Source organism: Callorhinus ursinus, unplaced genomic scaffold, assembly GCF_003265705.2.
Source record: "Callorhinus ursinus isolate GAN/ISIS: 27379988/994484 unplaced genomic scaffold, GSC_fseal_2.0 scaffold20, whole genome shotgun sequence".
NCBI classification, from domain to species: Eukaryota; Metazoa; Chordata; class Mammalia; order Carnivora; family Otariidae; genus Callorhinus; species Callorhinus ursinus.
The window spans coordinates 25,339,495-25,352,664 of record NW_027397082.1 but is presented as its reverse complement, the minus strand read 5'-3'; the positions used below and the strand labels follow the sequence as shown (position 1 = coordinate 25,352,664).

At 44.6% G+C, this 13,170-nt stretch overlaps 1 protein-coding gene across 4 annotated transcripts in view; it reads right to left on the bottom strand.

Annotated features, from left to right (window-relative positions):
- Positions 1–2,060: 2,060 nt before the first annotated feature.
- MYOF (myoferlin) overlaps positions 2,061–13,170 on the bottom strand; it is a 151,309-nt gene continuing 140,199 nt past the window's right edge. For all 4 annotated transcript variants that reach the window (XM_073904436.1, XM_025880474.2, XM_073904435.1 and 1 more), the window contains 6 exons: positions 10,565–10,706; positions 7,989–8,088; positions 6,669–6,859; positions 4,708–4,817; positions 4,187–4,334; positions 2,061–2,825 (listed from right to left, as the gene is read on the bottom strand). In XM_073904436.1, coding sequence (XP_073760537.1) covers positions 2,787–2,825; positions 4,187–4,334; positions 4,708–4,817; positions 6,669–6,859; positions 7,989–8,088; positions 10,565–10,706 — 730 coding nt within the window. In that variant the 3' untranslated portion in view covers positions 2,061–2,786. The remainder of the gene's footprint in view (positions 2,826–4,186; positions 4,335–4,707; positions 4,818–6,668; positions 6,860–7,988; positions 8,089–10,564; positions 10,707–13,170) is intronic.

Sequence of the window (13,170 nt, the reverse complement as noted above, 5' to 3'; positions counted from 1 at the left end):
CCCTAAATTAGCTGAAAGCTGTCAACCTTCCATTAATTATAAGCAAGATGATGTGATGCGGTTTGGGTGTAGGTCCAGTGTGACTCAGAGGGTTAGGAGTCTAGCTTGTCCATAGCTGAGCGCCATGGTGACACCTGTCAACCCCAGAACAGGGAGGGCCCAGGGGTCCCCACACTGGAGCAGTCTGAAAGCACTGAAAGAATGCAGGTGTCCCTGCCACCAGCTGCACATACCGGCTTTGACACTGCTGCCTGACATGGTGGTAACAGACCTGTTTTCCTTCCTCCTGACTTCGAGACCCCCCCCCCCACTCTCTTCTTTCTTGGTCTTGAGCAGGTGGAAGGCAGTCTTCTAGCTTGTTTTTCTCCTATTTAGTGAGTCTTGGAAGGAAAAGAGTCTGCTTTTATCTGCTTTTGGAATTAGAACATCAGATGTACCAGTCTGATGTAATACTGGAAGCTTCCATGTGTTGAATACTGGCCAGGCCTCAGATATTGTAAAGGTGCTTTACATACATGATTCCATTCAGCCCTCACCTTAATCCAGTGAGGGAGGCATTACCGTTCCCAGGATGCAGACGAGTCTGAGGCATGACCAGGGGTACAAATCCAGGCCTGCTGCTCTGGGGCAGCCTGGGGTGATCTCACAGGTGTTACCTCTGTCCTAAAAGGGCTTACAGTCAGTTCTGAAAACAAGCCACACCTATATCGCTACAAGGTGAAACAAAGTATAGCAATATTTCTCAAACTGGATCTCTTAGTTTTATTGTTATGAACCTCCAATGTTGATTTATTTTTATAAATTATTTCAATATGCACAAATACAAATCTTGCATAAGTTCCTACACTGCTAGTATTTTGGTGCATTTCTTTATGGACAGCCATGTATTTTGGGGCTTATTTTATATAGATTTGTATATGATTTTTTGGGGTTGTGTCTCACATATTAGCATTTTCTGATGTCAGTAACAAAATGTTGAATTGATATATTTTCATCCTTTGCACTAATATAGGGATTTTACCATATATTCAACCATTCCCCTCTGCTTGGGCATTTAAGCTGTTTCTGATTTGTACCATTATTGTACATTTGTACCATTTGTACAATGGTACAAATGTACATGTACCATATTGTACATGTACATTTTTGTGCGTGAACCGTGGGCTGCCTTTCTGATCATTTCCTTGGAGTTAATACTCAGGAGTGAAATTACTGGGTCAAAGGGCACAAACATTTGTTAGGGCTTTTAACATATCTCTCCAGGAAGGTTGTATTAATATGTTTGCATCTGATATTGAAGGATCGCTTTGGGGCCTAAGAGGTGCCAGGAGAAAGTGGCATCTGAACCAGAACTTCAAGGGTGGGCAGAGCTGCTACCAGTGGAGGTGGGTGGGGCATTTCGGGTGGGTGATAACATGCCTAGACTCAGGGAGGAGAGTACAAGGTGCCTGGGGAAATGGCGAGCATTCTGATTTAGTTAGTGCTGTGGCTCCCCACCATTTTATGTACCGAGCACACTTAGAATGTTAAAATTCAGGGGAGAACATAAAATGTTCAAAATAGGCAACAACTCAGCAATAACGCCAAGACAGTCACCATTGTGGTATAATGTTATCTAAATGTCCCAAAGCATCACCATTATTGTACCATTTCTTACTCCCCCTGGTTCTGTGTTTAGAATAGAACTGTTTGTTGATCTCACCATGGTCTCATGTAGTATCAGGACGATGTTCTAGAAGGCACGCTGTTTGGTGTTGGCCTGGAGCCATACTGGTTGCTACTGTCATTCCCTACTTGACCATCAGCTCCATGCCCCTCATGACAGTCTTCCCACTGGTGGAATAGTGTGGTGGTTAAGAGAAGTTAAGAAGGAAGAACCCAGACTGCCTGGGTTCAAATTCCAGCTCTACCATTTATTCGTTGTGTGGCCTTTTGCAAGTTACTTCACCTTTGTGCCTCCATTTCTTTAACTGTAAAATGGGGTTGATGTTCCCTACCTTTATAGGATTATCTTGAGGATTAAATGAGTTAATACACATAAAGCATTTGAAACAATGCTGTACAAAGAATAAGTACTTTTAATAAGCATTAGCTTTTATTATTTATTATATTAGCCTCAGTTGGGCCCACTGGCTAAGATTTGGCAGCACACGTATGAAAGGTTTATGGCTGAGTGGTAATGCTGTGGCATTCCATCCACGGAGACCCAGAGGACTAGGAACTGCCTCCTTCCCAACTCAGCGCACAGCTACAATGAACAGCTATGTGTCAAAGGTGAAATGTTTTTATTTGGGTTCATCACAGAGATTGAATAGAGTCTCATGACACTCATCCGTATAAAATATCGTAAAAATGGTTGCAGGCATAAGTAAGAATGACTCTCACTATTCTATTTTATAATGCACAGTCCTTTCTGATTACAAATAAGTATATGAAGTTAAGATGCAGAAATTATCTAATTTGATTTCAGCAATTTCTAAAAACTGAATTATAAAATTAAAGACCCATAAAAAAGATGCTTTTTAAATGGAACCAGCCACCTTGAAAAATATCCTGGAAAACATGGTTAAAGCTTAATACTTCAAAAAGTAACAAAATAAAAATGTTGCTTGTTGGCCTGACTTTTCAGGACCTAGACCTCTGGGAGCTCCTGGCCTCGGTGAAGTAACCGAACAAGCCACTTGGATCAGTGTCAGATGCAAACAAAATCACTCTTGATTTCGGTCTATAAACGGAGACAGGATTCCCTCATTGCTGGATGACTTGAAAAGAAGCTTTTGCTTTCACTATGCATTTGGCCTCACAATCTTCATTGACAAATAATTCTAAAAAGAAAACAGAATATTAAAAAAAGTAAGTATGTTAGGGTTTCTCAGCCTTGGCACTACTGGCATTTAGAACCACGTGATGCTTTGACATCGGGGACTGGCCCATGCACTGCGGTGTGTGCAGCCTTCCTGGCCCTCTACCTGCCCTATGTCAGCGGCAGCCCCCAGGGGTGCCAACCAGAATGTCTCCAGACATTGTCAACCATCCTCCCGAGAGCAAAACTGCCATCAGTTGAGAACCACTGGTTTAAATCAATAGAATCTAAATCAGTAAGAAGAAATTACTGTTTTCTAAATGGTCAAGACAGATCGGACTACTGGCAAGTAGAAACCAGTGTGCGTGTGCATTAACAAACGAAGTATGATACTAGGGACAAATAGAGGCCTTACATCTCTGCTGTTGTGGTTTTGACTATGTTACCCTCCACAAAAACATCTGTATTACCAGTACGAGTCAAAGGAAGAGTCTTTAAATGCCTGGACTGTCCCTTCTCCACTTGGCAAAATGGGCTTCACCTCCTTGGTGAAGCCATCCTCATAGGATCATAGGATCCTATGCTCATCTGTTCCTATCTCTATAAAAGCTTGCCTTTTGTAATAATTTACTTATTCATATGTCTGCTTGTCCCCAGGCCGTGAACTGTTCCTGGGTAAGGAATCAAGCCTTGGTCATCTCAACGTCCCAATTCCTAGCCTGTAGTAGATGCTCAATAAATCCCTTGAATGAAAGAATGAAGGTACAACTTCTAGGCACACAGGCCAACCTCCCATCTGGACTCCCATTTATGACTAAGGTGACTGAGGAAAATTTAAGGGAGAGGTTATGTGATGCAGGCCTTAAAGAACAAGTAAAGTTTTAATAGACACAACATGGGCAAGGGAAAAGCATTGGCAAAGGCATCCTGGCAGGTAAGGGCAATACCTGCGGGGGAGCTGGGGGCACTAGCTAGTTCGGGTGAAGTTCAGGGTTAATGTGGACCTATACTGAGCCCAGATTTGGGGATCTGTGGATGCTAGCATAAGGAGTTAGCTTGCAGGATGGTTTGGGACAAGAAAGTGTGAAGGTAGGAAGATCAGTCAGATATGCTGGCTCCTATCCTGACCCACATTGCTAAGGGTCTGAGGGGTTTCTCCCAGAATTCCTGAAACCCCAATTTTTTTCAAACCAGGAAGTTCTGCCTGTAATTTGTGACACCCCAAGAATGTCGTTCTCATCACAATACACATCACTTTAAATTTCCCACAGGCTGAAGGGTTGCAACACCACAACTGCTAAATAGGTCGAGGCAAGAACCAAGTTGGGTGACTGACCGTAAATCCCACACAAAAAGCCAAGAGACGAGGCCAAGGACTCATACCGGCAAGGAGTACAGGAGCACGGCCGTGAAGAGCAGCAGGGCCAGCAGGATTAGCAGACCGATGATGGCCCACTTAAATCGGCGCCACACGATGAACTTCATGGTCTTACACGGGTTGGTGAACCACAGGAAGGAGGTTTCTGGCCGGCTGCAAAAATTGCAAAGAAATGGTTTTACCTACCCAACTTGGGTAGGACACATACTTCACCTCAGAACCTAATACAGTTTAAAGTACAGTTAATAACATTGTTAAAGTCAAGGAAAGATATTATTCCCCTTAGTTGGCTGAGAAAGAGTCTTTAACATTTTATGGCCCCCTAAGGTACTGAGGACACTCTGGACTTTGGGAAAGGAGAAAGGTTAAAATGAAGCTGGATCACCAAGCTCTCCATCCTCCACCCCTATTAAGTGCAAAATTAAGACAACACTGAATCCATTCCACTAAGCGTATTGGAAGGGGGGCTTTCAGACTGCAGGTGTTTGGGGATCAGACATCGTGGAGAACAAAGAGGGCCTCTCACTTCGGTGGGTCCAGCTTGGGGTTCATGTTGGGTTCATCTCGTCCCTTCCCGGCTGGCCTCTCGTCCGCCTCGTTCTCATTGAGGATTTCCAATGTCATCTCCACTTTCCCCTTCAGTAAAGCAGAACAGGTTAAACACATGACATCACGTTTCACAAATATTTTCATTTCAACCCAAGGAGTAGTCCCTGAGCAATGATTTTTATTCTTGTAAAACAATCCTTAGATTGCCTTAAATTTTCCTCAAGAGATTTCATCGCATTTCCTCTTCCATGTGTCTCTGAACTGACCCGTTGTGGGAGACTGAGACGGCAAACAGCTTCCCCTCCCCTGCTCCCTGCTTTTCATTCTCTGTGCCCCATCCTCTGACTTCCTCATACCCATCTCCTTGCCTTCTCACACACTGTCCTTTGTAACTTTATTTGGACCAGATTAACCTAAATACTGCTAATAACAATGTGGAACACTTACTGAGCATTAACTATGGGCTCCAAGGGAGCCTCCATGCTTCCTGCTTCACCATGCTCGCCCCACTGTACGAGGCAGGGAGGGCACTCCGTGGGTATTCAGTATACACTAGCTGAATGTACGAGTGAACGGACGAATGAATGCTACGTCTGGGTTCATACAGGTTCCTAAGCGATGCTCTGGACACCGTTTAAGGCTTCTACGTGGATAATCCTGTGTGATGCTCACAGCAACCCTATAAAGCAGGTACTGTGATGACCCTCATGTGCACTTGAGGATGCTGAGGCCAAAAGAGGTCTAGAAAGTTGTCCACTTTTATGGCCAGGCTTGTCACGGGCTTTCTAGGACCCTGGAATGCCCACTAGGTCACCAACAGTCTGAGGACCCCAGCCCTGACAACTGGCTCCGTGGTGGAGCCAGATGACTCCTATACTGACAAGTCAGACGAAATGAGGGGTCTGACTATGGCAAGTTGCTACATCTCTCCCAGTCTGTTTTGGGGGTTGTTTTTTGTTTTACCTAGTTCAGTAGTAGTATTTTTTAAATAAAATTAAAAAAAAATTTAAGTGAAGCATAATTAACATATAATGTTATATCCCAGCCTGTTTCTTGAATCTACAAAATGGAGATAATGTCTACTCTCTGGAATTGTCAGTAGAACTAAGTGAGATTATTTGTAAACTACTCTTTAGTGGTAGACAACAGATAAGTGGTTTCCTGGGCCAGGAGTGGAGGGAATAGTAGACTGCAAAGGGCACAAGGAAACTTCTGGAGCAATGGGAATGTTCTGGATCTTGATTCTGGTGGTGGTCTCAGGAGTGTCTGTATCAGTCAAAGCTCATGCAATTGTGCACCATAAATAGGTGTGGTTTATTTTGTGTAAATTATACCTCAAAATTGTTTTAAAAAAACGTGAGGCACTTAGCATGTTGCCTATCTCCTAGCCAATGATCTAGGATGTTAGCTGTTATTAATAGCAATACTACATGATGAATGAGGTAGACTTCTGTGACATTGCATGGCAACCTGGACTTCTGCTTCTCTGTCACAGTCTATTTGGGAGTTCTCCAGACTTGCTTATAAGTTTCGGCCTTTGTGTCCAGTGGCTGTCAGGGCTCCCTGCTTCCTCCACCTTTTTAAATTTATTTTTCTTAAACAAGAAGAGTTTGAATTTGAAGTTCCTTTTTCTGTATTGAACTGTACTGAAAGCTCAGGATAACTTAGTCTTCCCGGTGAAGGAGGGTCCTCAGGCAATAGTGTTAGCCACTCAGAGTCCCAGCTTTTCCACCATTCCAATCCCTCCACCTTCCACACAACCCCAAACATAAGCTCACGGCATCTGCCACCTTCTCTTGTGATCCCAGTACAAACCATTCCTGTAACTTAAGGTCTCACCACTTTAACACTTCCTTATCTTATCTGGCATCAATTGAGAGAGGGCAGAGCCTAAATGACAAAAGGAATGAATGACCCCGAACTGGGAAATAGTCATACAGCCATCACGCGGGAGCCATCTTTATCCGCATAGCACGGCCACCAGCCTTTCATGGACTTCTGCTCAAACAGTGAGGCAGTTTTTGCTTTAAGGGGGTTCATGGCTTTGAGGTCTGGAATCATGTCCAAATTGCATTTCTCTGATGATTTTGCTGGAATGATGGTGCGATGCAAGTCAAGTTCCAGGAAACCTGGCCAAGGAAACAATTAGACCCAAATAAGCTTCAATGGATCAGCTGTTGTTCACAAGTGAACAGAATGTTCTTGTCAGAGGAGAGGCAGACAGTGATTTTGAGCAGGTGATGGGTAAGTTAGAGAATGGGATCCTGGTAGACATTTAAAATTCCTTCCAGATAGGATGGAAAGTGGTAGAAGAAATGTCTGTCCACTGCTCTGTGTCTCACAGAGGGTGACACGGTTTATTTCTCAAAGATACAAACATAAACAGAGCTCTTCTACAAGCTCAAAAGAATTAAACATCTATAGATGTTTGTGCACTATACGCAGATGTCCACTAAACGCAGATTTGGAATGTGCTTATAGCGGTCTCAAGCTACCCTGAACAGAGGCACTGTGAGCGCGCAGACTACGTGTGCTTGTTGTTTAGGAGTCATATCTTGCTGAAAGGTGAACATTGAAGCTTTTTACCTTCAACTGATGAGGGGGGTGGTAAATTGATGAGGGGGTTTGGGGAAGAGCCAAAGAACCCCAGGGAAGGCAAAGGTCCGTATATAAGGAGTGGGAGGGGAAAAACAGAGCAGCCCAATGAGGCAGACCCAGGGCCTGGGAGAGGGGAATTCAGAAGAGTATTATGTTATTGTGGTGGTGATGGGGCATGTGTACCAAGAAAGGGAAGGGCCCAAGGTGGGGGGTGTTTAACAAGTGCCTTTAACCACAGAGGAGGATGGACCCGGGGAAAGAACAAGGGCTGGTGACATTAAGGGATTGAGAGCAGCTCAGAGGAGGAGGGAGCCAATTCCAGTGTGCTGAGGAGGCAAAGTGGGTAGTCTGGATGTGGAGGCAGGGCTGAGGCATTCCCTTGTGAAAACAAGAGTGTTCATGGCAAGAGAAAAGCTGGTGCAAGAGCCTCCTTGGGGGCCCTTGAAGGTGGGTGGGGCCTGCAGAAAAGGGTGATGTTCACTGTGCGAAATTTTCAGAGGGCTTGAGACAGCAAGCAGGCAGGCCACACTGCCCAGAGGACATCCAGGCAGTGGATTATTCACAGTACTGGAGATTTAAATCATTGATTCCAGGTTTTAACTGATTTCACTAATTCAAAGTAAAATTTCTTAGAGAAAAGTATCCACATGTAAGCCCTACCCAAGTAGTCATCCAGAGAAAACTTGTCATTATCCCATATCTGAATGATGAGTCTGGGTGGGACCCGAAATTCAGTTTGGTCAATACTCCAGAAATGCTCCTAAAAGACAAGAGAAACAGAAAAACCAAATGACATGGACTACTGGACGCTGAAACCTTCCCCTCGGGTCCGTTGAAACCCCAGCATCAGGGCACGGGGTCTTTGTCCTCCTCGGCAACCCACCTCTAATACCCTCTCCCCCTTGCCCTCAGTCCTCCACCCCATGGTATGGAGGGTAGCCAGGCTCCCTGGGAAATCTCGGGGCCACCAGCTAGGCGACAAAAAGGTTGTCCCAGGCAATTCCCAAACAGAAGGTTTCCCGCCTGCCATGTTCCTATCAGTGTGACTCCCTGCTTCCACTCCTGGGGTTTGGGGAGTGATTATATCTGCCCCCTCCCCCACCCCAGGCCACTATGGCCAGCTCAGATTAACCTCCCAAAGCCAGGCTGTTCTAGGCCCGCCCGCACTAACACCTGCTGGGGTGTCACATTTGCTCAGTGACCTTCTACCCCCGCAACATGGATGTCTGAGCACACTTTTCTCACATGGGGGTGAGGAGACTGGGGTTCAGCTTTCATGTTTTATCAGCACAGATTTAAAATGTCCTGACATTTTTGGCTTTTAAAAATATTGCTGTGTTTTACATGCTTTGGTCAACCCAGATTCCTCACTCTAAAGTTAGGTGGAGGGAGGACTGGGTAAGGGTCCTCCCAAGTTCTCACCTCTGGTCTCTGCCTCTGCCCGAACAATATTAGCCAAACATAATAACACCTCCACGCCTCAGGCCCCAGAATGGGATTCCCCCAGTGTTTCATGAATTCAAAGAAATATGGTTGGGTTGTTTCTTGTTTTTCTTTCCCTTTTTCTTTTTCTTGTTTTCTTGGAGGCGGGGAGAGGGAGAGAGAGAATCCTAAGCAGTCTCCGTGCCCAGGCAACCGACTTGGGGCTCGATCTCACAACCCTGAGATCATGACCTGAGCCAAAATCAAGAGTCAAGACTCTTAACTGACTGAGCCACCCAGGCGCCCCTGTTTCTTGTTTTTCAGATGACATTCCAGAAATGTTGCCCTTAGCAGGGCTCAGGGGCCCTGGCTCTGAGGGGCTAGGAAGTGCATTCTGCTGTTGGCTGGCCTCACTGACTGTCCTGTGTAGGGTCACGCTCCAGGTGGCACGCAGGGCACTGAAAGGTCCAACACTAGATGTGGGTAGGTAGGAAAGGCCTACCTGATTCTAAATCCCTCACCTTCTCACTGGTCTGCCTCACCATCTGGAAGTGTGCATGATTTGACATCAGGTTGAGCCTGTGTCTCTAGAAAGTGCCCTTTGAAGGCATTTATCTCACTTGGCACAGAAACTTGCTCCCTACACCAGCAGCACGGAGTAGGGCCAGCAGAGGGTAGGGTCTGGCTAGGTGGGACATGAGGCAGGTGCATTTTGATCAGGTGTTGCGAGAGGAGGTGAACAGGCAGAGCTGGAAAAAGTTTATAGAATGTGGGGAGCAGGAATGGGACAGGGGATCTATAAAAGACACTCTCATTATTGCCTGCCCAGATTTCAGGCCCCCTTTTTGGGGAAAAAGCATCCAGATTTTCCTTGGGGACCCTCCTCCAGTCCATGCAGTTTGGGAAGAACTGACTCTGTTCCTAACTCCAGAACTGGGCCAGTCTGAGCACTGCATCCCAGGCCACATTGGTTGGTTCAGGGATGGCAGCGTGACCCCAAACACGCAGAGACACCGAGGCCCAATTCCAGGACTCTGGTTGGCACCATCCAGGGTTCGTTCTCTTTCTGCTGAGATTGCTGGGAGGCCAGGAGGTGGGTTGGGGCTGTGGGCAGCCATTCTGCCTCACCAGGGAATGAGGCCCATGGGAGAGGATAGAGAGAGGGGTGGAGAAAGTGAGAACTGAAGACATCAGTTCAACCTGGGATCCAACGCTCCTGAGCCAGCCAAACCTGGGCTTTTTAGTAATGTGAACTAACAAATCACTTTTTTGGTATAAGCCAATTTGAGTTGAGTTCTGTAATTAACTAGAGTCTTACTAATTAAGACCATGACGGCCTTGAACCTTGATGGAAGTGCTTCTGAAGGAGGTAAAGCAGATGCTGAGGTTTAATAAAGAAGGTAAAAGGGAAATTTAACCTACTTTAGTATCTTGCCTCTGTTTGGTTAATGAGTCAAACAGTTCTGCTTATCATGGGAAGAAATCAGTCTCCCTGTGACATAAAAACATACTTGGGTGGTTGCATATATGAACACAAGATCCTCAGGTTTACCCTTTACTGGATCCTATACCCCGCTGCCCACATGTTAGGGAAGGACAATTGTGTTTCTGGTCCTTCCGAATTGCACAAAGAGCTGTCTTAGCTTTGTGGCCCTAGGCAAGTATCTGCACATCTGTGGGTCTCAGATTCCCCACCTGCATCAAGAGGGAGCCAGACTCATGACCTCGGAGGCGCTGAGCAGCTCTTACATTCCCTTTATCTGTTGAGGCAGACCCAGCACACCCACTTCCCATGGGCATAGATCAGAACTCACTTTTTTAGCAACGATACAGAGTTGTTCAGCTGGGAGGTAGTCAAATGGAAAAACAAATCTCCAGTTAAAATTCCCTTCACCATCCAAGGACCTGTAATGGACATCTGTTTTCTGTTTGTTTTCTTCATTGCCAGGAATCCAGCTGAAAAGCAGAAGCAAACAGACTTTAGCTTCATGTGATTGACAAGTAATCTAGCCGCAAAATTGTGCAGTGATTAGGGGAGTGAAGGGCAGGAGAATTAATGCACTTTTCTTGGGCAGGTTCCAGTTATCTACAGAGCTGGGGGTGATTTATGAAGGGGAGGTGCTCTGTTGCATCCAACACTGGTTATAGCCAAATAAAATATAATTCCTCTAAAACCAAAGCAGGAAACCCTTTAGACTTCAGTTAGCAGGGATAAGGTGACATTTTCTGGAAAATATCAACAACTTATCTTCTATTTTGGGAACGCTGAAGCTTGCTGGCTATGATGCTAGTCTTCCTAACTATAACTCATCAGTGTCTGTCATCACTGCTGATAGGCTTAATGAATATGAGTTAGTTCAAAATTTTAGCATTTCCTCTTCCATATTTTACTTAAGCAAACAAAACAGGCATGACTCAAGTCATCTTAGGGCTTCCTTTTTTTTTATTATTAAATTCACTATGATCGCATTAATGAGACTAGCAAGGGAGATGTAAGCTGTTATTTCCATGTGCATATCAACGAAAGTTCATGTCCATAAACAATTTAAGATCTTAACTTTTGACATTTGGAATGTTTCCTGTGGCTTGTGCCTGGCAGGTAGTAGGCCTATTGAAGGAATGAATGAACGTTGGGGGAAGAAGCTGATGTCACATCTGCCTGCTATTGGGAAGGGGCCTGTTTAGGGATTAGGAGAAGTCTGGATTTTAGACTGATAGAGCGGCAGAGGGCATGGTTCTCCACACTGATGGCCCATGAGAATCCCATTGCAATCGACCGTGGAGTTTTAAAAAAAAAAAAAAAGACATACCTGGACCCTCCAGATAGGAGGCAGGCCTGGCTATGAACTCACTCTGCCACTTACCATTCTGGGCTTCCTCTCCCATCTGTAAATGAGGTTAACAATACGTGCTCCCTTCCCATGGTCAACATGAGGACAGAATGGAAGATGGTGGCTTAGAAGGACCAGAATGGAAAGGGCGAAATCCTTAATTGTGTTACTGATAGTCTGCCGTACTCAGCATGCCTTGTTTTATTCTTCCCATTTTACAGATGAGAAAACTGAGGTCCAGACAGAATAACTAACTTCCCCAAGGTCAAGGTCACACAGCCAGTAACGGACAGAATTAAGTATTAATGAAGAAGTTGGTCTGACTCCCAAGTCCAGGCCTGTTCTCCTGCCTCAAGGGACCATGGAGACTACTGGAAAGTCACATGCTAATGTTAGATCATGTTATTAGTAGTGGTATTAATATCAATCAACTACAATAGTTGTCCTTTTTGCTAATTAACTGACTCGCTAGATTAGTTGAAAGGTTCATCTTTATTCACTTTTAAGCTTTTAAATTAACTCGCAGAAGAGAGTTCACACTCTGTGGCTAGGACCTTGGTGACTTCACCTCCTGACAAAATCCCCAAAGTGCCATCACCCTCCTTCCTCAGACCACTCACTCTTTGAAGCTCTTCACGTTTTTTTCTTGCATCTTTTCATACTGAATTCTAAATATGAATCTTTTCATTTTTATTTTAAAACAAGTTAAACGACTCTGTATTTGTGTACACATACGTATAACTTCGTATGCATCCGGCACGGGAAGTGTCCTAGCTGTCCTTTGTCCTGTGGCAGACAGGAAACACTATGTGTGTTAGGGTTAGTAGTACACTGTGTCAGCATGCGGTGGTGCTGGGCATACTATTTATGCATAACTCAGCTTTTCACATATAGTATTTAGATTTTAATTCCAAATAGGACATGGTACTTTAGATTGTGCTTTTATTCTTTGATTAGAGTTTTCTCTCAGTCCAGTATTCCTTGCGCTTGTTTCTCTGATCTGAAAAAAAAAATGCTTATGACAGTCAAATAAATTTGCATATATATATATATATGTATATATATATATATATATAATTAGCTAGGATTAGTTTTCCTTGGGGAATGGTAATAAGATCCTGAAATGAGAAAGAATAATGAAGAACTTGATGAAACATTCCCTGTTTACAGTGAACCCAAATGATAGTAATTATGTCTTCAACAAAGTTTTGATTGAAGGCCACTTGGGATCATAAGGGAAACTTTGTTATCACTTTATGAATATATTAAATTTCAACAAGTCTTGTCTTTTACATATCAAAGAACCAAACTTGGTCTATGTGGACTAGTAATCCTACTAGCTAACACTAGTTCATTCTCTGTTAGCCTGACTGGCCACAGGGTGCCCGGATAATACATTATTCTGGGTGTGTCTGTGAGGGTGCTTCTGGATGAGATTAGAACCTGAACTGGTAGAGTCAGTGAAGTGGATTGCCCTCCCCAGTGTGGGTGGGCCTTAATGCAATCTGTTGAAGGCCTGAATAGAACAAAAAGCAGAGGAAGGAGGAGTCAGCTTTCACTACACCACCGGCTTTCCTGAGCCTCCAGCT